The sequence below is a fragment of the Neolamprologus multifasciatus genome, chromosome 4, assembly GCF_963576455.1.
Source record: "Neolamprologus multifasciatus chromosome 4, fNeoMul1.2, whole genome shotgun sequence".
Taxonomy (NCBI): Eukaryota; Metazoa; Chordata; class Actinopteri; order Cichliformes; family Cichlidae; genus Neolamprologus; species Neolamprologus multifasciatus.
The window spans coordinates 22,664,285-22,690,327 of record NC_140442.1 but is presented as its reverse complement, the minus strand read 5'-3'; the positions used below and the strand labels follow the sequence as shown (position 1 = coordinate 22,690,327).

General features: G+C 41.9%; 1 protein-coding gene across 1 annotated transcript; it reads left to right on the top strand.

Moving 5' to 3' along the window:
- Positions 1–910: 910 nt before the first annotated feature.
- Positions 911–25,971, top strand: card11 (caspase recruitment domain family, member 11). The gene is made up of 25 exons (XM_085156802.1): positions 911–1,167; positions 5,751–5,950; positions 6,056–6,193; positions 6,630–6,806; positions 7,803–7,951; positions 8,086–8,265; positions 10,495–10,641; positions 11,086–11,211; positions 11,292–11,486; positions 11,601–11,756; positions 11,899–11,968; positions 12,056–12,252; positions 12,427–12,533; positions 12,644–12,684; positions 12,816–12,933; positions 13,037–13,238; positions 13,511–13,637; positions 13,718–13,961; positions 14,236–14,320; positions 15,062–15,157; positions 15,344–15,461; positions 16,446–16,628; positions 17,232–17,353; positions 20,439–20,554; positions 21,086–25,971. The coding sequence occupies exons 2-25, from the start codon at positions 5,761–5,763 to the stop codon at positions 21,288–21,290; spliced, it is 3,489 nt and encodes a 1,162-aa protein (XP_085012928.1). The 5' UTR covers positions 911–1,167; positions 5,751–5,760; the 3' UTR covers positions 21,291–25,971.
- Positions 25,972–26,043: the final 72 nt, after the last annotated feature.

Below are 26,043 nucleotides of genomic sequence, written 5' to 3'. Positions count from 1 at the left end.
TGATCGCTCATTGTGTTGAATTCTTTCTATGAGTCTGTCTGCAACACACAGTTGTTGTTTTTTTTTTTAACTGTTCCTGAATCGGTCAAAGTAACACTTCTATTTTCTTTAATGCTAATTTGCATTAAAGAAAATAGAAGTGTTACCCTAGCCGTGTGCTCTTTCTCCAGTGAAGAGAATACAGCTCCTTCTCTATGTTAATGATAATCCCACCACAACCTCTTCTTCCCCTATTCAGGCGTGACATTAAAGACATTACAAAATTAACACTATTAATACGCATTTTGCTCGCGTGTAAAGACAAGGGTTTTTTTAGCCAGTTGTGGCTGAAACTTCACTTGTATGTGAAATCTAGACGAATGGCACATCGGCCCTTATGGACTAAAGCAACAAATAAATAGTTTATGCAGTTTCAGGGTGCTGAAATGTTGCCATCATCAATGTAACAATATGTAAAGTAAATATAGGCCATATAAAGCCATAAAAATACAAATACCTATCGGGTGCCTATGCCCAAAGAGTGTTTTCAGGTTATGATCGGTGAAGCTTGATCCTCGGGAATGCATTTAAGTGTTTCTCTTTCTGAAGCACAGCATCAGACGAAGATAAGGGGGAAAAGAAGCTGCCGTTAAGTTGATATCACCCAGCTGAGTTTACGTCAGATTGTTAGACAAGAAGCATAACAATCCTCATATAATACACTGTAAACTCACAGGTCCCTGTTAGAGTGGACGGGTTTATGGCAGGGCAGTGATGCCGTATCTGATCACAGCCACAGCGCAAACACTTGCAGGTCACGGCGGCTGCTGCGGGGTTGCGCTCTTCCTCACCTCCGTGCGCAGAGCATGTTATTTCCATCAGAGCTCACGTCGCCCGCCTCCTCTCTCTCTCTCTCTCTCTCTCTCTCTCTCTGTTTCTCTATCTCTATCTGAGGCAGTGAGTCGGAGCCGCAGCTCCCATGCGCTCTCCGCTCTCTTTTTTAAAAAGAAACTTCTCATTCTTTCGGATAAATGGAGACAACCTGAGCTTTTAGGATCCATGGTGGATAAACCGGTGTTTAGATTTTAACGAGGCAAGAAAAACAGCAGAATCAGGCTCCACACCACAGCTAGAAGCCAACTTTACCGTCTCTGCGACTCTTTGAAATTCACATCCGCCGCATCTCAGGTAAGCAAAAAAATGGCCGGTATAGAATTGCCCGTCTCCCCTCCCTTTCCCTCATAAATATGTCAAAACTTTTCATGTTTATTATTGAGGGAAAAGGGTCACCAACAGCCTTGTAAACGTGCCGCACTTTTTTGGAGTGGAAAAAGCGAGGAGTCACACAGGCTTTACACCTCATATCACCGCAGCGATGACAGACTTTCTAAACCGTGCTGTGTGTCATCTAAATTAGAGCTATGATTAAAATATAGACCGCACCACCCTTCTGAAAACAAGGCAGGTATTCTCTCAGAAGAAACGACACTCGATAAAAGACGATGGCAAATCTGTCATCTGCATTTATGACTCCGTTCACCTGTTTTTCTGGCTCTTACATTAGAAAATTTATAGGCTATTAGATGTGTAATATAATATCTGCAATCCTGTCATGGGGTCTGCTCTTTATCTGGCAATATCCAAATGTTTGGGATTCCAGCAGCAGGTGGAGAAACAATGACATCCAGTGAGAGTGAGAGTGAGGGAGACGCAAGGACACACACATGTCACTGACAGCGCACTGAGGTGTGACTGGCGTCGGCTTGTAAAAAACCAAAAACCTTATCATGTTTGCTGAAAGTGTTGAGTAATATTTGTCAGGAAATGGGACGATCTAATTTTAAAAAGTGCACAAAAAGGGACACCACCCCACCAACAACATGCACTCCCTTTTCAAATGCTGTAAGCAGAAAAATGAGTGATATTAACTTGTCAAAGCTGGTCCAACAGGCACGGGAAGCCAAGCCTATTGGACATGCCTATTGCCTGTCATCTCTGGGCTCAACTGTTCATTCTTTTCAGTTAAATTAAAAGTGAGATGCAAAGTATTTTATTTTTGCTTATTTATTTGTTCTGCTAAACTACGAATGCAGTGCATATCAATCTTTTAGAGATGCTCGACGTCCGCCTTTGTCTGCTGTGTTCTTTCACCGATCTCCACAGAGGGAACCCAGATATCAAATTCTTATAGCTTCAGCTATTCGGCCAGACAATGGAGTCTTTATGATGGTTTGTACACCTGAACCAATCATAATCTGCCTGTCAGTTAGCTGACCCGCCTGTATGAGGCCAACACTCTGACAGTAAGCCTTGACCCCCCCACGTAGGATCATATGACCTGATCTCGTGCACCTGGATGGACTGCATTTGAAAATTCAATGCAAAACATTTATCCGCAACAGAATAAAGCAGAAAATAGTACAAATTGCATGTGCGGATCAATGGCACTGTCCTCCTATGTCACACATTGTGACTCTATGAGTTGCAACACTGTTAAGCTGTATATTAGATCAAAAATATCTGTGCGTCTTTACAGTTTGCATCTTCCTAATTAAATTCTTTCAGCACTCTGATTTTGCAGGGATTTATACAGAGATTTATGTTCTCTGGGATTTACAGTGAACACCCCCACTGCCACTGACCTTTTCTTGTTGATTTGAAAATTAATCTCAGCTTCCATTATATGCTCTGATCTTAGATGGACCCGCAGAAACTAGTGTCATGTAAGTCTCGGAATGACTGCATATTCTCTGATTGTCAGAGAGTGGTCTCGAGCAAACTGATTCCCATGATACAACCTGGTTTCACAGCAGTTTGGTGTGTTTCCAGAGCGGTTCACACCCGGCCCTGAAAGAAAAGCTTTCTAAATAGTCAGTGCACTGAAGACAAAGGATCACCATTTTAAGGACACTTTACTGCTTTCCATTACAGATGCACACAAATGAAAATGGTTTCAGAATGAGTTTGATGCCGTTGTATTTGAGGTGAAACACTGACGCTGAAAGCAACTGAAATCCTGTTTGAAAACCATATAAAGTAAGTGTTTCACTTGGGTGCACAGGTCCTGATGTAGAGCAACGTTAAAGAAGCATTTGAAATGGAGGTTTCTTTATTTATCGTGTTCCACTGAGTGGAAATACTGAAGCGAAAACATGTAGTGTGACTTCTCCAAAAAGGAAATTCAAATTTTTTTTTCTTTGGGTGGGTGTGTGTGTGTGAGTGCATTTCTTCACCTGCAAAAAGTCAAACGGAGTTTTCTAAGTATAGAGACATTAATAAAAAGGAAGGGAGGGTTAGACACACACACAGATGCACACGTCTGCGCACTGCTTTAAAATGGACAATCAACTCCTCTGACCGCAGTACTATAAACAAGAGTGGCTGTCTGTGAAGACGAACAGAGAAGAGAGGAAGGGAGCAGCTACTCACATCTGGTTTGAAAAGGAGGAAGCAAGGATGAGCTTTCTCGGTAATCAAGTCCAAATTAAGAAAAGAGAGAAGAGGAAACATGTGTGTGGTTACTGAAGGGGTCTGTGCGTGCATGTGTGTTTGTGTGTGTTTATAATGTGCCTGCATGCACTGTGTATTTGTGCATGTGCACAACTGCAGGGGTGTGTGTGTCTCTGTGTGTGTGTGTTGGTCTGAGTGTTTGTGGTTTTATCATCTGCAGTGACTGTGGCAGGGTATGCACGCTGTAGACACAAATAATAGCTTAAGAGTTGAGAGGGTGTGATATTTGTGCTTGTATCGAACTGCGGAGAAGCTTGTCATTGATTTTGTTCACTGTCTGCATAAATATCTGAAGGCAGTTACAAAATAATAGAGGCAAAGCTGTTGAGAGGAGCTTAATCTCACTTTTAATTTACTTTCACATTTACAATAAAGATTAAACCGGGTACATCAGATGCCGCTCTGGCATTATAACCAGCATGTGTCATTTCTAAGCAGGACAAAAGCTCAAGCTCCAGTTTTTACACATGCAGTTAGAGTATGCAAAAGTATGCGTGATTGTGTGTGTTTACATGTGCTGCGGCATCAGATAACCATGATTTGCCTAACTGTTGGCTTCAAGTCACAAAGCGGGCTTGTAGGATAACACCCACTACCCAAAGAGCATGCAAATGCCAGCAGTGCATGGACAGTGTGCATGCCTGTATAAGATGGAGAGAGGAAACCAAGTGGGAGTAAGAGGAAGATCAAGAGAGCACCAATTTGTCTCTGGAAAAGTAAAAATTAAAAGAGTGGAGAGGCAAATGGAAAGATGTCAGCCAATTCAAGTCTATGTCAAGAGTGTGTGGGACTAAAGTTCTGTTATACTTAGTAAGGCATGAAGGGGCTCTTTTATATGCATCGGTTATCATATTTCAGGACCATATCAGCTATAAAGGGAAATATAAAAAAAGATTTTACGCCTTGGAGGTACTACAATAAATATGAGATCAGTTGGAAGTCTCAGATAGGAAAATGAGTCAATAATGATGTGTTTTCTCGAGTGATGTCAGTATATGCAGTTTTGGGTAGGACAAGGGATTTACCAGACGTAAGTTCTTTCACCTCATGGCTCTCGGAGAACGACGGAGGAGCTAGAGAATGACTTAAGCTGCTTACAATGTAGCAACACAGAAGCATATTATTCTTATTGTGCTTCCTTTTTTTACCATTGTTTATGAAAGCCATAAGATAATCAAGGCCTAAAATGGTGGTTTCTCTCTGTATGGAAACAATGGCGGCAGTGAAATGGTTCAGCAATAAAAAAAAAGAAAAAAAATCTGCTTTAAAAAAAGTAGTGGCTTCATGTAATTACAGCAGTATCAGTATATACATCCTACCTGGCATAGCTTCTGGTTCTGTAGGGCAGCCACAGGTGCTCTGTCCTTGACCACTTAGACGAGAACTTGGTACATATAAATGAGTATTTTCATATTTAAATACAGAAATTTAATAATTTAGACACTTGTCTATGAGACAGCAGTAACTATATGCACTAAAGGTTTCTTTTAATACCCTTTCTTTTAATTTGGCATTTAGCTTAGCATGTTAGCATGCTAAATCTGCTAATTGATGCCAAACATGCAGCTAGTTTTTGCACGTAGCTGGTGGCTAAAATTGATACATTTCCCTCTGTATGAGATGTGTGTATTATGTGTCACTTGGTGGTCTGTTTGGAAATTTTATTGAAAACCACAAATGTCAACTTTCTGGTAATAGTTGGTGGGGGTACTAACGGAAAAACTAGGAGGCTAAAAGTTCAATCAGCTTCCCAGAACCATTAATATGCATCCCCAGATTTATCTGATGGCAACCCATCAGACCAAAGAAGGAAAGAGATTCCATCCATATGCCAGAAATAAGTAGCATGAAATTCATAAACAGAAATTATTGTGGCTCACAAACAAAATCAACTTTTATACATTTAAAAACACTGTGTTATTCTGTTTTACCAAAGTAGAAACTTGTTTCGGGATCATATAAATGTGTATATCTTTTAATTCGGTGCATCTTTCTTAGTCTTGTTGATGTCTGAAAGTAAACTAAGATATCATATTTCAAATGTGGTTTCTCATAACCTAACAAATATGTCCTCTCAGTTCCTTCTCCTTTTTCATTCACCATTTTGTGCTTGATAACTGTTCAGGGAGCATTCACAGATCTGCGATGTCCTCAGCTAACTCGCATACCAAACTGAGAAGTTAATTTCCAGTACGAGTCATGTAAAAACAGACAACATGCTGCACAACTAACCCCCCCTGTGGGTTCTGCTACTTTTTAAGGGTGTAAGCAATGGAAAATGGGATATCTGATGATGTGGAGGCATTGTGGGAGAAGGTGGAGAGCCAACGCTACAACCTGTGTAGTACGATCACCCCGTCAAAGCTCACGCCCTACCTTCGTCAGTGCAAAGTCCTGGATGAACTGGATGAGGATGAGATTCTCAACTCACTAGTGCTTGCCACAAAAACAAACCGCACAAGTGGGTAGAAAGGCGTATTTCCACATTTGTTAATTTTTAAAGGCAGAACTCCTATTTTGCTTTCTTTTTCTTTGACCTCTCACATGTTAACCCTTCCTCTCTCAGGCCGTCTACTTGACATCCTCCACACTAAAGGCGAGCGGGGGTATGTGGCCTTCCTGGAGAGTCTGGAGTTTTACTACCCTGACCTGTACAAGCTGGTCACGGGGAAGGAACCCACACGACGCTTCTCCACCATTGTCGGTGAGGCAAAAATCTTTGCATCCAGCACATATATGCACAAACACACATCTTCCGTGTACTACAAAGACTCATACAGGCTTTGATGGACAGTGAAGTGTAGAAAATTTCTTAAGTGAAGCGTGACATGTGTGAGTTGAAGGTTGGTTGGTGGATCGATTGCCTGCTCCTTCTGCAAGATGCTGAACCCAAAGTTGCCCGGGAGTATTTGACTCAAATAGAGTGGATAGCTCCAGTTCATAACTCCAGTTATGGGAGAAAACTGTGTGAACTGGTCGTTCTGTAGCTGCTTTATAGCTCTGTTCAGGCAAAAGCAGTCACTTCAGTTATGCAGTGTAAGAGTCTGAATTGATCCAAATCAGCTTACTTTGCAATCCTGTTATAAAGTCAGAGGTGTATAATATACTTTGTTTGTTTTTTCTCCTCTGCTCTCCGGCAGTGGAAGAGGGTCACGAGGGTCTGACGCAGTTTCTGATGAATGAAGTCACGAAGCTGCAGCAGCAGTCCAAAGTCAAGACCCTGCAGCACGCTGAGCTCAACAAGAAGTTCGTCACTCTGGAAGATGAAAAAAGGAAGTTAAAGCTGGCCAATCAGGAGCTTCAGGCCTTCCAGCAGAGTAAAGATTTTTTGTTTTTGTTTGATATATTTCCTGACCGCAGTTTACTAGCTTCCCACCATCTGTGTCTCTACACTGAATTTGTATTAATAAGACTGACAATGCAGTTGCGTGGCTGCACTAAGGGGTTGTTTGCATCCACGCGTATGTGTGCACCCAGACTGACCTGTTGTGTAGAAAATATCACCGCTTCAGAATTTGATCCTAGTCCAGGTTAGTTTTGTCAGCAGTAGTATACTGCTGATACATTCACGTGTATTGTGTATATAACATATGGACAACAAATCATTGAATCCTTAAAAAGTAAAAGTCGGTACCAAATTTGAAGTCATTCTCACAAAGCGAATAACTTACAGTATATCATTATTATGTTTACTGGGATGCATTTACCGAAAAGATAATGTTTCCAACCACTGCTGCTGATGTCTTGGATGCTTAAAAACACACACACACATCTACTCTCTGCAGACAGTAAAGACAGATGACTATTGTCTCAAATGGTTAAACATAAAATCTAAACCAAAAGCTTACCACGATTTGCTGAAACTGCAACCCCACCACACAGGCTTGGTTTGCCCCGCCTGGTGCACCACATTCAGGTTCGATATGGATAAATTCTGTTGTCTATCAAAGACTACCAGTGAAACTAGGACGCTGTGGTCTTTATGTCCCGTGCAGTTAAACACTGCAGCTGGAACACCAAGCACAAACAAATAAATACTAAAAATAGTGCAAGTACACTCTTTAGGCTTTCACTGCATGCTCATATAATTAGCTTTGTGACTTTTATCTTTTTTTTTTAAATATATCAGCATTGAGCTTGTTTTTGGATGTCATGTAATGTGCTGCAAAACAGAAAAGGATGTTAATTTTTACACATAAAGGGAAACCATATTCCTTATTTCCACCAATGAAACAACTGCTGCCCAACAGCAAAGCGAATAAAGAAGAAGGATCTAGTAAAGCTACATTTTCACATTTTTGGTTGCCGCTTAGGGTACAATAAGCTGAGAGAGGAGAGAAACACCTACAGTGATGAGCTCCTGAGAGTAAAGGATGAAAACTACAAGCTGGCCATGAGGTACGCCACGCTGAGTGAGGAGAAGAACATGGCTGTGATGAGAAGCCGAGACTTGCAACTGGAGGTACTGCCAGACGTATTAAAGCACATGCAGATAAACGCCGTCATCACTCTGTGTATTAATGATAATCAATGAACAAAAAACAGTAAGAGCGTTCTTCTAGCTCGGTGCTGATCACTGTCTTGTCTGCGTTATAGATTGACCAACTGAAGCACAAGCTGAACAAGGTGGAGGAAGAGTGTAAGATGGAGAGGAGACAGAGTCTGAAGCTGAAGAACGACATCGAGAATCGGCCAAAGAGAGAGCAGATCTTTGAGCTGGAAAGAGAGAACGAGATGCTCAAGATCAAACTGCAGGAGCTACAGTCCATCATACAGGTACTTGAGCATTATGTAATAAAGCACTGACATTGCCTGCTCTGCTATCATAACTTAAACCTACTGTAATAAATACATTTTCACCACTTCAGAGCAGCACAACAAGCTGTTAGCGTGAGCTGTCAAATGCTTATCTCCGCATGTGTGTAAAAATATTTTAGCAGCTCAATGCAACACTGAGTTTGCAGCCCAACTGCTGTTTGTCTGCTGCAAGTGCAAAACAAAAGTGTAAGGTACAAAAACCATCAACACCAAAGGACTGAGCTATTGAGCTGGGTTGGACTAACTAATAATAGAACCTATTATTCATTCATTTTTCAGTTCCAATTGCATAGTTTTCTATTTGCATGATTCACAGATAAAAATAATCTTATATCATGGGTCTATGTGTGGGCCTTCGTTTATTTGCTGTGGGAACTTTTAACTGCTCTACATTTTTAGCTTATCTACCTTTAAGCCTACTTTTTTCTTGCCTGCCTCTCATAAACAGAAGGTTTTGAAAACAAGTGGGTGTGGCTTCTGTGCTCACCGACAAACCTGTTTGCCTCAGATGACCATATTGGGAAAATCTGCTCTCATTGACATCATAGAGAGCTAAGAGTATTTGGTCATGTTTAATATACTGTAAACATCCACCATCTTTAACAGTAGGCACGCTTACTGGCCACTTCATTAGGTACACCTTGTTAGTACCAGATTGGGCCTCTTTTTGTCTTTAGAACTGCTTTAATTCTCCGTGGCATAGATTCAACAAAATGCTAGAAATATTCCTCTGAGATTTTGGTCCATATTGACACGATAGCATCACACAGTTGCTGCAGTTTTGCCAGCTGCACATCCATGATGTGAATTTCCCGTTTCAACAACATCTCAAAGCGCTCTATTGGAGGCCATCTGAGTACAACAAAGTCATTGTCATGTCCAAGAAAGCAGTTTGAAATGATCCTCGCTTTGTGATATGATGCCTTATCTTGCTGGAAGAAACTAAAGACAGCCAAAAAGGAATGGACGTGGTCAACAACAATACTCAGGTAAGCTGTAGCGTTTAAACCATGCTCAGTTGGTACTAAGTGTGCCAAGAAAACATCCCCTGCACCATTACACCACCAACAGCAGCCTAACCTGCTGAGGCGAAGAAGGATGGATCCATGCTTTCATGTTGTAATCTGAATGTCGCACTAGAAATTGAGACCAAAGATGTTTGTTCAGTTGTCTGTTTCCCCTTTTGGTGAGCAAATATGAATTCCAGCTTCAGTTTCCTGTTGTTAGCTGACATGAGAGACATCCAATGTGGTCTTCTGCTGCTGTAGCCAATCTGCGCCAAGGTTACATAATTCTACATTCAGAGATGCTCTTCTGCATAACTTGGCTGTAATGAGTGGTTATTTGAGTTACTGGTGCCTTCCTCACTCTTCCTAATCTGGGAAAACAAGACATTGGACTCAAAACTAAATACACATACACGGGACAGGAGGCTAGCAAAATAAAACAGGAATCAAAAGACAACGGATGTCTAATATAATGATGGGAAAGGGGTTAATGGTAAACAATAACTATAGTTACAAAATATAAAAGAAAAGAAATTCTGAGCTGAAAACATCATGGAAAACCAAACAGGAACTAAAGTTAGAATACAAACCTCTAAAGAACCAAGAACAGACTCCCGATCAGGCATTTCTACCCAGAGAACTGCAGCTCATTGGATGTTATGTCCTTTTCAGGACATTCTCTTTATAAACTATATACTGTAGATGGTTATGTGGGTAAATCCCAGTGGATCAGCAGTTTCTGAAATACTGATCTGCCCGACTGGCACCAACAACAACGCCACCTTTTAAACTCCCTTAAATCACCTTTCGTCCTCATTCTGATGCTTAGTTTGAGCTTCAGCAGATCGTCTTGACCGTGTCTACACGCACTGACTTGTTTTGTGTTAATAAACAGCTGAAAAGCTGTACCCATTGAAGTGCCCAGTGAGTGTGCCATGAAATAAGGGAACGGACAATAGATGCATCATTTTATGTTTCTTAACTTTGCTCTATAAATTACTCTGAAGAAGGTCTAAATGTGATGAGGTGGTCTATCAATAAACTCACACTTATTGGTTGACTCACTATTTCCTTGCTGATAAGCATAAAAAGGAAAGGTTGACAACTGCAGTGTAGCAGCCAGTCATATGATTTCATATCTAACAGTGTTAATGTGTGTGTGTGTGTGTTTCTTACCCAGCCCGGCCCTTTACCTGAGTCAGACAAGGCCATCCTTGACATTTTGGAGCATGACAGACAGGAAGCACTAGAAGACAGACAGGATCTGGTCAACCGCCTCTACAACCTGCATGAAGAAATCAGACAGGCAGAGGAACTACGAGATAAGGTTACAACCACACACACACACACACACACACACACACACACACACACACACACACACACACACACACACACACACACACACACACACACACAAGAATGTATGGCTGTATGCTGTAAGTGGGCTAAATGGGAGTTTAGCAGTCGTATTTCTATTCTGGCAGCTTGTTTCCATCTGTGTTTAAATGTGTGAATATGTAGCAGTGTGGTGCAGAGTGCCACACTGAACAAACAGGCTTTGCAGTAACACACCCTAGAAACCTAAACCAGTGCCCCATGAGACCTTTGAAGAAAGCCCCGTCTCAGGCCTCTTTCTGCATAATCTGGTCGCTCTTTATTTCTCTCCCGCTGTTTCTCTTCCTGTATTTCTCTACCTGTTTTTGTCTAACTATAAATAACCCTTAGTTTTTGTCTGTGTGCGTGTGTGTGTCTGTGTTCGTGTATGCAGTACCTGGAAGAAAAGGAGGACCTGGAGCTGAAGTGCTCCACACTGCAGAAGGATTGCGAGATGTATCGCAACCGCATAGACACCATCGCTGTACAGCTAGACGAGGTGGAGAAGGAGAGAGACCAGGTGAAAACACACACAACACACATGATTTCATACATACAAAATCATTCATACTTCTGTGTTAACTCCTCTGCTGCTTGCAGGCGTTTCGAGCCAGAGACGAGGCCCAGCACCAGTTCTCCCAGTGTCTCATCGACAAGGACAAGTATCGCAAGCAGATCAGAGAGCTGGAGGAGAGGAGCGATGAACTCCACCTGGAGATTGTACGCAAAGACGCTAAGCTGGTCACTCTGGAGTCTCGCCTGCGACGAATGTCCAAAGACATCAACCTAGACCAGGTCAGACACAATAGTGCAAAGGGATATTGTTTCTTTTCTTCACGTATCGATTTAAAAAATGCTCAAGTTTTCGCGAAACATTCCTCCCCTTTAACCGTTTCACTGTTTTTGCAGAGTCTACCAAGGGATTTACCTCCATCCATCATTTCTCAGGGAGAGGATTGTAAACTGGCACAGGGACAGTCTGAATGCTCCAGCGACGAGTCGCCTGATGACAAGTTCTTCTCCGAGGAGCCCCGACTCAGACGCAGACTCAACCTCAAAGCGGGGGTCAGTTATTCTCTCCTCAACCTTATAGATCATGTGAAACAAAGACCAAACTCAATACCTTTTAATGAGCAGAGCAGAGATTAATCAAATGACTCTCCTACACATGACAAACTGATCAAAATGACTGTGTTTTGTCTTTTAGAATAGAGTAAAGTCTCCAGTCTCTTTACTGAAAGACTTTCCAATCAACTCAGAGAACAGTCACCCTGCAGGTAACACTACCTACCGCCGCATGTCCTACCGCAACATGTGACCAATCCTTTTGTGCAGCTTTATCAAAGTTTATCTCCACCTTCCAGCTTTGGCTCCTACCAACGGAGGCAACTTTCTGGAGATCAACGTGCCGAATTATGGCAACAGCAGCTCTCTCCCTCCCTCACCCAGCATCCCTATTTCCCCCACATATCCGCCCTCGTCGGCTCCCCCGCTCACCTGCTCTTCGTCCACCTCCCAGCTCATGTTCAGCCCGGTGGATTCACCCAGCAACAGGCACATGGTGCGACTCAGTTGTTTTTGGTTACTTTTAATACCAGTGAAATTGCGCTGCTCTGTTTTTGGTAAAAATAATCATCCTGGCTGCTCTTTGTAGAAATCCTGGTCTATCCAGAATCTAATGCAGTGTTGACGTAAATGGCTTGTCCAGCGTATAATGCCGACTTCTCCCTTTCAGCTGCGTTGCCGTAACGACAGCATCCTGTCCACTCTTCCTGAACCCCCTGAGAAAGCGTCCCTTTACCGCCGAGAGAGGGAGAAGGAGCACGACTTCTACCCCCGCAGGTACTGAGTAAACGTCACGGAGACGACCAATTGAACTTCATGGCAGTAAAGTTTGAAGAATATCTGCTGGTTTGCCTTCCCTTCAATCTGATTTGTTTTGTCTGTTTTAGCATTTCTGACTTTGACAGCGACAACATGGAAATGGAGCTTGGTAATGCACTTTTTAAACATCTGCTATTTATGATCTGAGATACTATGTTTACCTTCAGTTGACCTGGTTTTCCTTTTTGAAGGAAAAAAAAAGATTCATCTATTGATACATCTATTTCTATTTTTCCTCAGAGGATGAGCGTGGTCCTCCCTCTGTGCACTCATCTTCCTCTTCCCATCAGTCTGAAGGAATGGACACTTATGACCTGGAGCAGGTCAACAACATCTTCAGGAAACTCTCTTTGGAGAGGTACAGCATGGCCGCTCGTGCAGAAACGCACACAGGAATAAAAGCGAAAAGTGATGCTGACTTACAAACACCTTCTGCTTTGTGTCTTTGTGTGCTCGTGCAGGCCGTTCCGCCCGTCTCTGTCCTCCTTCTCCAGACTCAGCGGGTCCCTGAAGCCGGTGCAGGAGCTGTCGCTGCAAGGCGACAACCTGCTGAAGGACATCAGGCTGATCGGTGGCAACGACAGCGGGATCTTCATCTCGTATGTCCAGTCTGGGTCCAACGCAGAGAAGGCGGGGCTACGAGAGGGCCACCACCTCATGTTTGTATGTCATCTACTTCCTGAATGTTTTAATTGTGAAAAGATTCATGGTGGCAGTAAGACGACCTCAGTTAAAACAGCTGGATGTGCAAAAAGAAAAGCTCTTTAGAGAACTGGGAACGTGGATGGACATTTAGAGAGGAACGAGGAACACGCCGATTTGATAATTTTAGACACCTGCTTGTTTTATTTGTTCTATTTGTGTTCCTTTTCCTGTGACAGTTTTTAGAAGGGACTAATCGGTATTCTTTGTTTCTGCTGTGATTGGCTGTCCAGCTTGAGGGGTGCATACGTGGGGAAAACCAGAGCATTTCATTGGAGACGAGCACTCAGGAAGAAGCCCACTGGACTCTGCAGCACTGCTCTGGGCCCATCACCCTGCACTATCGAGCCAGCCATGACTGTAAGTGATGTTTATATTGGAACATTTGTTTAATGTGACTCCACTGCATACGTGAACTCAAATTTATGCTCGCCCTGCAGCTTATCGCCGTCTCCAGAGCAATCTAGCGGATGGCACTTTAGCATCCGGCGACTCATTCTACATACGTGTCAACCTCAACATCTCCGGACAGTCGGACAGCTGCTCTTTGTCCGTGCGCTGCGATGAGGTGGTGCACGTGCTGGACACCAGGCACCAGGGCCGCTGTGAGTGGCAGTGCGCCCGTGTGGACCCCTACAGCGGCTCTGACCTGGCTGAGCGAGGCACTATACCCAGTTACTCACGGTACAGACTTTGTATGCTTTTGTTTTTTAAACTAAAGTTTGTGAGTGAGTTTTAGCTCAGATTTTCAAAATGCAGTAGCAGCTGATTACCACTGATCTCCTAAAAGATTACACATTACACCAAAGAAGCATTAACCTGAAACATCTGCAGAAACAGCCTGTTGTAACCTCAGAGCATAATAGAAAGAAGCTCGAGGGAGGACGAGTTCGTACACGGAGTGAGAATTTTGACAAGCATTCAGTGTGTGTTTTTGTGTGTTTACATGTGTGAATAGAGCCCAGCAGCTGCTCCTGGTAAAGATTCAGAAGTTAGTGTATCGAGGGGGGAAAGAAGAGAATGAAATTCAACGGAACAACCGGGTGAGAAACCTCAGGCTCTTTCTTTTTCCCTCTCGCTCTCTCACTTAGTTTAAAAAAGTGCATTGAAAATTTGAATATGGGTATTTGACTAAAGCAAAGATGCGTAAATAAGTCTTATAGCCTGGGTTGCAAATTAAGGGTTTGCAAACTAACGCGTAATGTGGGGCAGTTTTCCCAGAAATGATTAATATCCAACTATTTCCCAATAAAAAATGTACCATTTAATAGTTTTTATCCTTGCCATCTCTGTATATTTTGGATATTTCTTTCCAATATTGATTGCAAGCAGGTTGCATGCAACCACGCCTGCATGATAGTTGCAACCCTCCCCCCGAAAAAAAATTTCTATGCATTTCCAAACAATCTGAGACTAGACGATGGGTTTCCAGATTGCATTCCAGATTGGATTTATTTTGCAGTTCATCCATGAGAGACCCTTTCAGGTACTTGCATTGCATGATAAACAAGCCGTATACATGCCCATGCATCAGAAAGAAAACACTCTAGAGTGCTCTTTGATAACACGCTAGAACTAAGCTTCCTGCTTAAGTGGTACACTGGTGATATGGTGTACCACTTAAGCAGCGTGTCAGCATCAGTTTACATTGATGTCAGGTTGGTTGAGTAAGTAGTTGAGTAAGTAGTTATTTCAGGGCGTTATTCTGCTATGTTGTGCTCACAAAAGCGTGTTTGTTACAGTTTGGATCACAACATTCATGTCTGCTTTTCATTTCTGCCTAGAATAATTTACAACCAGAAGAAACCAGCCACTCTCCCGATCCCAGAGCCAGCCCGCGCTTGTCTAGAGCGAGCATCTTCCTCACTCAAATACTGCAGGTAATAAAGTTCAAACAAAACCTCCAGTTGTCTCGATGTTGAGAGTTGTTCGGCAGTGTGGAAACTTAAGACAATGAATCAAGATTGGTCCTAATAAACTCTTCGTTTTCCATAAAACCGATGCTCAACTGCCTCCACGTCTCAGTAACTCGGGCCTTTTTTTTCCATGTCTGCTTTGATTTGCAGTTTGTGAGCAGGGTGGACATCAAGTACAAGCGAATGAACAGCAATGAGCGTGTGAGGATCATCAACTCAGGCAGCACAACACTACCCAGGCAAGGCTTTGAGGTGCTTCGACCCGAAGGTGAGCACAAAGCGTTGCAGTCGGTCGGTTGGGGGGGGGGGGGGGGGGGGGGGGGGGGGGGGAGAGACAAAACAAAGACGGTGCACATGTGCTAACTACGGAAAATTCACAGCTGAAGCATTTGAAGTGGCTGTCAAAAGTGCAGAAAGTGAAAGCAGCAGTGGTAAAGAGCTGCTAAAGGGCGCATAGGTGCCATTTTCCATGCAAGCGCTCTGGTGAAGCTAAAGCGCGAAAAAAAAGGAAGAAAAAAAAGCTGAAAGGAGTTGAGGATTGAGGACACCGTGAGCACAGACAGCAACTGAAGTAAATCGCATCTAAAAAGCAAAAGTTGTGGAAAGTTGTTTTGATGGTTTTTGTTGTCAAAAAGCTCAGAGGGTGTGAAGTGTCAGTTGTATAAGAAGCCCAGACAGGAGCTGAAGGAGTCATTGGAAGAGTAAGATGAAAGTGTGTGAAATGTCACTTGATGTAAACACAGACGGGTGTGCGGTGGAAACGGTTGGAAGTTGTGTTCAAGTGTAAGACTGGAAAGTGCTTGAACTGTGTGCTCTGCATAACATGTAGCAGTAATTTAAACATTTAAATTACATAGCGAGGTGTGAAAAGGCCATGAAACTAAAACTGCTATAACAGTAACACTATAAAAAATATGATAACACGGAATTAACTGTTTAGGTGAGAGCATGAATGAAAGGTTTTAATAGAACATGGGGGTGGGGCTGTGACTGGAAATGTTGCTGCACAAGATTCATGTTAATTTTTAAAAGAGAGTACTGAAGGTGTACAATGCAATGTTTAGTTTCTTTTATCTGCACTGAGCCCTTCTTTTGCTGACTGCTTTTTCTCTTTTCACTCCGTTGCTCAAATTCAGACTTTAGATATTCGTTTGCTAAAATTATTTTTGGCAGCTCTTCACTTTCTGTTCTCAAACTGAGTCATAATTGTGCTACACCTCTCGTTGCACGCTGTGGCTGTTGGTGCAAACAGATGCTGCTGACGGAGATGGTGAGCTGAGCAGGAGCTTGAGCCTGATTCCTTACAGTCCCGTCACCCTCCAGCGGACCCAGAGAAGAAGACCGGTCCTATTCACGCCTGCTGCTCTCGCCAAAACCATTATCCAGAAAATACTTAACATGGGAGGAGCCATGGACTTTAATATCTGCAAACCAGGTCAGTGTATGAAGGCTCACAATGAGGAATCTTTATACCTCATTGAGATACGAAGTATATAAACTATAGACGAGTCGTTGAGAGAAGAGGAAGCAACTACTCAGATGTAGGTCAGGTATTGTGCTGTGTGTAAATGTTAAGGAGTATAACCAAAGAGACAGCAGAGGCAGGATTTAAGATGACCCAGATGATAGTTAGAATGACGATGCACAGAGATGACACAGATAGTTTAGTTGCGACACTTCAGCTGACCCACTGTAATGTGAAAACGTTGCTGGCGCCGTCAGATTTTTAGAGAATTAACACTCCGGTCACATGACAAACCAACCGGTCCCAGTGGACCGGGGGCGTGACAAGTTGCCGGTGTAAAAAATGTTGAACATCTGGCGAACTCAAGAGACTGCTTGAAGTCTCAATTACGTCGACATTCCCCACGGCAAAAACCACAAAGGTTTCTGTTCCTTGTGCTAAATGTGCGGTGGTGACTGTTAACAAATGAACAGTTTCATCTCTCTGCCCTTAGAGCCACAATTTGACAAGACAAGAAACAGACTTGACATCTTTTCTTTTTTTGTCCTGTTTCCTTTGCATCCTGCTGAGCAGACAGCTTGACCAAGGAGGAGTTTCATCTAAAACAGAACGTGGAGCCCTTCATTCACTACAAAGAGAAACAAGCCACTTTTGAATGCATCACCAGAGAAAACATAGAGGCTGTCGCTGCAAAAGTGAGTTTATATTGTGTGTGAAAATGCAACATCTTCTAATGCGTTTACTCCTTTATAAGCGTTACGGGAACACTTTAGTCAAAGGGGAGTGCGGAAGACTGACATGACTCCCGTTATTGTGGGAATGTTATTCCAATGTAATTAATCAGATTTGTAAAGTTAATAATGATCGAGACAACCTGACACTAAAAGACATACAACAAATGTAACCTGCGGTAAACCTGTCATATTCACAGGCCTAATTATCGTACACATAGAAACTATAAGGCTTTATTTGTTAACTTTACACTAAAGTGTACACTGTGTATGATGAAACTGAAACAAACAAGCCTTAAATGTGCTATATTCCTAACCCCAATCATATAACTTACCCCTACTCCTCACCCTTTAAGAAATAGCGGTAAAAATGTAGTAAACATGCTATAGTAATGTAGCTGTCTATGTGAGTACAGTGGAAATCCTGATGAATATATTAACAGCAAGATATATATATTTTTTTGAAATATTGTTTCTTTTAGTAAGCGCACATATTTACAGGAATTCAAAAGTTAAGTTTAACCCTTTAAACCCTAAACTAATTTATCCTTTAAACCAGGGGTGGGCAACTCCAGGCCTCAAGGGCCGGTGTCCTGCAGGTTTTAGATGTGTCCTTGATCCAACACAGCTGATTTAAATGGCTAAATTACCTCCTGAACATGTCTTGAAGTTCTCCAGAGGCCTGGTAATGAACTAATCATTTGATTCAGGTGTCTTGACCAAGGGTGAGGTCTAAAACCTGCAGGACACCGACCCTCAAGGCCTGGAGTTGCCCAACCTTGCTAAAAATGCTAACCGTCACCGGTGACGGGTTATTGTTTAAAGGGTTAAATAATTCATTTATAAATATTTTGCTTGTTATTTCAGTTATTTTGTGTTTAGTGGTGCAGTGGTTAGCACTGTTAACTCAAAGTAAGAAAGGCCCGGCTGGTTGGAGCTGTATGGATTTTGCATGCTGGGTACTCGAGTTTCTAAACTGGCTAAAGGCATGAATGACTGTCATCTGGCTCTCTGTGTTAGCCCTGTGACAAACTGGCAACCAGTCCAAGTGTACCTATGGCTTTCTTAGGATAACACTGATGTACTGTAATAATATGAAAACTTAAAAAAAATAAAATAAATTGAGAACATGAGAGTCGCAGCATTTTACAGTAATAAACTGTTCATAGAGATTACAGGGGGGAACTAAAATAATAGTATAATGGTAAACAAACATCCTGCAATATGGTATTACATATCTTTTATTCTATACAGCACGATTATTTACAAACATATAAAAAACAAACCAATATTACAGTTCAGTTTTACTTTTATTTGTCATGTGTGATTTACGACAAACAATGAAATGTGTTTGATGAGATGAAAAACAAGACAATTAAGATAAAAGAAGTAATAAATAAGGTTAAAAAAGTAATGAATAAATAAATGTACATGGGATGGGGGGGGGGGGGGGGTGCGATATGCAGCATGTTGCACATGAGGAAACTGACAACTGTAAGCAGCAGTTGGGTGTTGTTGTAGAGGCGTCTGATGCCTTGATAATAAAACGTGTTCTTTAATCTGTTTCATCTGCTGTAAAAAAACAGTTAAAAGCTGGTAAATCCAGTTTCTACATCCAGACACACAATATTAAAACACAGACACACAATAAATAAATATGCAAAATAAGGAAACATTAAAGATGTAAAGCGTAGTTGTTCAGTGCACGTCTCTGTCTTTTTTCTTCTCCTTTAAAAAAAAAAGTGAAAGAAAGTCAACTGCTCTAAAAATGACATCGTTGTTTGTCAGTCCTATTCATACCTTTTGAAATAAAGTGGGTCAGTTAAGTGATACCCCCCCTTCCCTCATATGTTAGTATGAGAAAAAGAGGTGGAGGTGCAACAGTATGTTTTGGTTTTTCTGCCCGATAAAACAAATGCTGCTGTAGTAAAATACCCCCCCCCCCCCAAAAAAAAAAACCCCAAACAAAAACAAAACAAAAAACAAAAACAAAAAAAGAACCCAAAACAAAACAATAAAGCACATATTTTGATGTTAGGTAGTGAAACAACAGGACTTATCTTTTACTTAATTACTTAGGTTTAGTATGAATAGCCATGGAGGAGCTCTTTATCATTAGGAAAAGCTGTAAAACTTATAGGAATATACAGTTAAAAGTTAAAAGTCTACTTCACATACTCTAAAGGTATTCAGTGGGCTGAATGGAAATCTGTGCCAAATAGACTTTTAGACTATCATTAGTCACTGTGCGGAAATGTAAAGCAACAAGCATGGCTCTGCCAGAGTGTACCAAACCCAACTAGTGGGATTTGTGAAGCTTCCCGACTGACAAGATATTTCTGTTTTGATGAGTCTATATCAAAGAAAAAGAAAGAAAGATTGTAGCCAAGTACTGGCTTGCCTTATTTCTGTACTCCCACAGTAATGACAGTTGAATAAGTGGTGCAATTTCCCAGGTGAATATGCTGACTGACTGGCTGTAGTCCCGAGGTCCAAGTAGTGCTAGTTTGTCTGCACCTGTGCTTCATATGCCAAGCACGGAAACACCTGTAATACTCGAAGCAGGGGAGCTAAAATGGAAAAAGTGTGTCCAGTGGAAATGGGGTGCAGGCTTCTCAATCACAATGCTTCTGAGGGAAGTGTGAGTCAGAACGCAGGCCTGTAGGAAGCTAGTGCCCTCTGAATGAGCTGTCACCGGCTGTGGCTAATTAAAAAATAGACGTTATCTAAAGGCTAACCACAAGACACACATTTAGGTCTGATGAGCCTGTGGTAGGCCTACCTCAGCTGACAGCGTCTTGCAGTTAAAGGCCGAAACACAGCGGTGTCAAGATGTTAAGTCTTCAAGGCCGACCTCATTTAATTTATTCGTAGTGCAGAGAAATCAGGTTGCAAGACCAAGTCCTCACCTAACTCCTCAAAAGAATGAATAGATATATATGTGAAAGCAGTTAACTTTAAAATCTTTTAATGAGACTTCCTTGTTCATGTATGTACGTAGTAGATCTGTATTTGTCTGTAAAGGCTGTTTTTTTCCACCCGTCACCAGGGCAAACACTGCCTGCTGGAGGCTGAGCTGAGCTGCGTCAAGGACCTTCTGCGGAGAGAAATCTACCCAATCATCATCTACGTCAAGATCTGTGACAAAAATGTCAAGAAATTAAGGTAGACCTAGCAAAGCTTGTTTAATCTTGCATGTTTACCCTGTGACTCAAACCACACAGCTGCAAACCGCAATTCTTTTTTTCCAAGAACAAGAAAAAAAAACCAGTCCCTGATATTTTGATATATTGACACCAGATAAGAGTTGGCGTTGAGCCGAGGATGTCAGTTTAATGTTGTTGTTGCTTTTGAACTTTTAATTGTAGCTGGCTGCAGTTACCTTTCTTTTTTTGTGTGTCCTGCCCAGAAAGGTACCAAGATCTAGATCCTTACTCAAAATATCTGTGTGCGTGATCCCCTCAATTGTCCGTTACGTGATTTTAAATGAAGCCAGATGTTTGACGTGTGTTATGGTGGATTGTGTCTTTAAATAGCAGTCCAGCTCATGAACCCATTACCGTCAGCCTTATCTTTCTGAGAAAAAGCATGCAGACCGCTGTTGCAGGCTGTCGACAGGATCTCATCAGAAACACTGGGTTCTAAACCACACTCACCACCTCATCGCTGCTTCCTTCCTGTTTCCTCTCCACACAGGAAGTTGCCTCTGCGCGTGGAGTCAGAGGAAGACTTTGTGAAGCTGTGTCGCGCAAAAGAGAAGGAGCTGGAGGGCATCCCGTGTCTGTATGCCACCCTGGAGCCGGAGGCCTGGGCAGGGACGGAGGACCTGATCAGGGTGATCAAAGACCGAATACTGGATGAGCAGAAGAAAACCATCTGGGTGGAGCAAGACCTGCTGTAGGCAAACACAGATACACGCAATAGCCTGTACACATGGCGTTAAACACAGTAAAACACAAAAAGCCTTCTATATCATGCTTTCCTGCGTTTATATTTATGGTGAAACTCAAAAATGTAAGTGTGGAAATTGTTAAATAAATAAATGCATTATATATTTTGTAAATATGTCTTTTATTTAGAAAAATAAACAGTTTGAAAACATGAAAAAGAATCCTTTCTTTGCCTTGATATTGCATGTTAAAAATAAGATTAAAAAATGAAACTGAGCTGTGCTTTCAATAAGCGTGAGACCGGACCTACATGAGATTGTGCTGCCCTCTAGTGACTAAAATCGGAACGGCCCGATAAGCAGCTTCATTCATTTAGCATGAAAATGATCCCAAACGCACTGCCAGTGGAGTAAAATCAAACTTGGATAGAAAAACACAGAGTGGAACACTATGAGTCATGGATTGGCCTCCCCGGAGTGCAGACCTCAAAATGATTGAAGCAGTGTTTGATCATGTTGATGGAGAACAGAACAAAAGGCAGAAACATCCAAAGAAAAGCTTTGAATGTCCTTCACGAAGCCTGGAGAACTATTCCTGAAGACTACTTAAACAAATGCCAAGTAAGCTGCCTGAGACAGATCAGGCTGTGTTGAATAATAATTACATCTGCCGTAAAACGAACACAGCAAAAGATCATCAGCAACAGTGGAACATGGTGGTGGTAGTGTGATGCTTGTCGTGATTGATGACAAGCAGCCCCTGAATGAATTCTTCTCTCTACCAGAAAATCCTGAAGGAGAACGTGCATCCATCACTTTGTGTCCTGAAGCTCAACCGTGCTTCACTTATGCAGCAGGAAAAACATGCCAGAAGGTCCGAGTTTGGGCTTAAATCCGATTTAGATGCTTTGGCGTGACCTTAAACAGGCCGTTCATGCTTGAAAACCCTCCAGTGTGTCTGAATTAAAACAATTCTGCAAAGAGGAATGAGCCAAAATTCCTCCACAGTGATGTGAAAGACTCACTGGCAGATATCACAAATGCTTGATTGCAGTTTTAGCTGCCAATTGTAGCACAACCAGTTATTAGGATTAAGGGGCAATTGCTTTTTCACACAGGACAAGATAGGTTTGAACAGATTTTTTTATCGAATATGAAAATCTGTTTGATGATCTGAAAAATGTAATTGTAACAAATTGTAATGAAAAAAAAAAAAAGCTTTCTTGCAAACTACAAAGACATAAAGAGTGGCTCTAGACTTGCTCACAGGTCCACGTGAAAAGAACTTCTCTTCTTTAACTCACTGAATGTTTATCATCTTATTTTCTAAGGCTTAAAATCAGTGTCTGGGTTTTTTAATGACCACATTTGGATTCAATCTAGTGAGAATGAGGCTGCCAGAAGGGGATTTAGAGTAAACTCTTTCATATGGATGCAGGATAATCTCCTCATCTGCGTGAAAAGACATGCTTGTGTCCACAGTAATGATCATAACGGGCACACACTGAACATAACAAGCTCACCAGACTTTATCTCCAGTGTATTAAAAACGTATAAAATACATGCACATTATAAAATGTATAGAAGGAATACATGGCTTGACGTGAAAATAATAAGGATGGATGTGCCCCCACCCCTTTCTTTTTTTTCTTATAATCCACATCTATCTGTTCGTAGGAGTGATGTTATATATAATCTTAGTTGTGTGTGCGTGTGTCCAACGTATAAATACTGCCAGAGTACAGAGTACAAGGTTATATTAAGTACATTTATGAGAACACAGGGGCCTAGGAGCAGGGTGAAATATGTGATGCTGATTGAAAACAGATGATTTTGTGTGTGGGTGAGGGGGATGCAAAGTAAATCAGCTGCTCTGTGGGGGCTCCTTGCTACGTTGGAAGTCACAGGATGAAAAGAGTTCACAAATAACTGGATTTTAACCGCATCAGCCCGAGGCAACGGAAATAATCACACGTACCCACGAACACATTTACTTAGGATCATTCTTAGGGTCTTATTTCGTGTGTTTGAGAGGAGGGTGACATTTAGGATTGCAGGTAAAATATGTTATTTTCAGTACTCCGCTCCTGTGGGAGGTTGGGAGGGAGGGTGGAAAGGCTGTCTCCATAAATCATCCCCAAGCAGAGACACGGTATGCTGGAGCTGACCCAGAAAAGTGAATTTTCCCTTCGTGCGCTCAATCTGCAGAAAGCTCAGCTTGTGAACTCTCGCGGTGCTTTGGGTGCTCGCGCTCCTCCAAGAGGACAAAACAAGAAAAAGCGGCTGGCAGCACAGACAGGTTCAGCTGACGCGGCGCTGGGAGCTGGTGGACACAGAGCGAGGTGAGAAATGTGTGTTTTTCCCACGTCGTTCCTGTCGTTACATAGAAATATTTAAAGTAACGCAGCGTGTCGGCTCTTATTAAGCAGCTAAACAGTTTTGCGCTGACCTTTTCTCCAACGCCGAGGACTACTTTCACACCAAGACACACAGCTAGGCACACTATCAGCCCGTATTGATATACCCACAGGGTGTACAGAAGCTCGTTGCTGCCTTTGGCTTCTCTTCATTATTTCCCACGAAAAAAACCCCCATAAAGGACAAACAGCTGCACGCGACTCTTTAATTAACCGAAACCCCCTCGCGGAGAGCTTCCCGGCGCGAGGAACAACCCGTTCCCGCGGAGCTGCTTCGCGTCAAAGGCTACATTGTGTCCGGTCTGGCATCCGCTGGAGGCGGCTGCGGACAGGACGGAGTGATTTATCTGCCGCTCGGTCTACCGGCACACGGCTTTGTCTTTGGTTTACACCGGCGGGGTTACACCGGCGGGGACGTGCCGAGAAATAAAACGAACGCGAAAGAGTTTTGAAGCGACTGTTTAAATCGCTCAGAGGAAATGTTTCCAATAAGTCCGTCTAAAATTCAAAGCTTCAGCCTCCTGTCCACGGATAACAGTGCTGACTTGAATGAAAGAAATAACCACACATATTTTTCACAAGTTTTCTTAGACTTAACCAACTTGTTTAGCATAAAAATGAAGGAAATATAACAGATTTGGGTAGTTTAAATAGCATAAGCTTCATATGTGAGTTCTTATGTGGAAATCGTGGCCTCCTTGATATTCAGTATCTAATAGAAAAGATTTGGTAAATGTACTCGTATAAATGTGAATTTGAATGTGAATTTCTTGTTGTGCTGTTTGAAATACACCAAAAAAATCCACACAAACATACAGTGCAAGAAGATGAAGAAAATCCAGCGGATTAACTATTCAAATAATCATAATAATAATAATAAATCACAATGTTTACAAAATTCACAGCAAAAACAATGCATATAATGAGTAATATGACTAGAAAAGTAGGCAAGCTAGGAATATGAAAACTGTATAAATGTATAACAATAATAATGGACACAACAATACATATAAAATTAACAAATTATCAAACAAAGATAGTTAAGTGCTATTTCTTCTATTATTATTTAGTAATGATGATGATAACCCTGTGTGGCTTATTAATTTATGTGCTTTTTTGTGGGAACAGGGTTTTTCTAATGTGCTCGATCAGTTGTGAGGTTTTTTTTTTCGTTATTTGATAGACCTTTATATATTTTTGTGTGTCAGATCTAGACTTAGAAGTGCTGTAGCTGTGGTTTCAGAAAGTGTGCCTCTGATATGTGGTGCAGCAGAAGTGAAGTGCTATGAGACAGAAATACTGATTGGGAAAAAGAAGAAGTATGTCAGAATTGTACTTATTTAGCGGAATTAATGTACGCTCATTTAGTGACTGATGAACTTAATGCATTTGGGCTTATGATGTACATTATAGAACAGCAGTTAATTTGTTTGTGCACAGAAAAGTGCCATCTGCAGGCCGCCGAGTAGGCTGATGATGACTTTCCATGTCAATGGACCCCTCTTAGCTTCAGGAAAGAGGAAATAATATGAGGACTGTTGCAGAGAGCTCCAATTTTAGACGTGCGTAGGAATGGAAAGTAACGCCCTGCGACTTTTAAACTGAACATGAAGGAGCAGATAGACTGGCGGTGGATTAAAACACATGAATTGCGGCTGAATTAAGTCACGGGGAGGACAGATCCTTTATGTATTCCATCACTTCCAGGCTGTTTTTTTTCCCGTAGCTATAGAAACAAACCCATTTTGTGCATCACTTGAAGACATAGGGCTTCAGTGTGTTTTGTACATGCAGACTACATCGTGGTCGGGTGTGTAAAATATTTGGTGTTGACCTTTTTCACTGTGGGCTTTTACTTCATTACTTCACTATTAACGTGCTGTGCCCTAATCAGCTGCAAAGCTGCTATGGATACAGCTGGATACTTGTGCAGTGCAAAACTTTTATGGCGTGCAGAGCCTGCTAAAATGGAAATATTTGACAACCACTCGTGATTTTACTGCAGGGAGTGGGAGTGAGGTCAGCTCCGAGCACTGACAGAGAGATTGAGTGCGCGCCTCGTCAAAAAAGCGAACTCAATAAACTGTCATACTCGCCTGAGTTTGCTTTAGATTTCAAGTTCTTACTAATAGGAGAACCAGAATACCTTAGTAGGTTGTCATTTTACTTTAGCATCAACGTGTATGCTGTAGTAGGTGCGCTTAAATGTGGGGAAAAGTGGAAAAACAGTGAAAAGAGAGACAAAAGGAAGGGGATTATCCTATGAAAGATTTATTGTTGCATTTAAAAAAAATTTGTCAGATTTTTTTTTTTTTTGTCAGATACTTTGAATCTTTTCACTGTATGAA

Coding starts and splice junctions, on each gene's coding strand:
- card11 (XM_085156802.1), top strand. CDS start 5,761: ATGGAAAATGGGATATCTGATGATGTGGAGGCATTGTGGGAGAAGGTG. Junction 11,487..11,600: donor AAGACATCAACCTAGACCAG/GTCAGACACAAT, acceptor CTGTTTTTGCAG/AGTCTACCAAGGGATTTACC. Junction 12,685..12,815: donor CAACATGGAAATGGAGCTTG/GTAATGCACTTT, acceptor ATTTTTCCTCAG/AGGATGAGCGTGGTCCTCCC.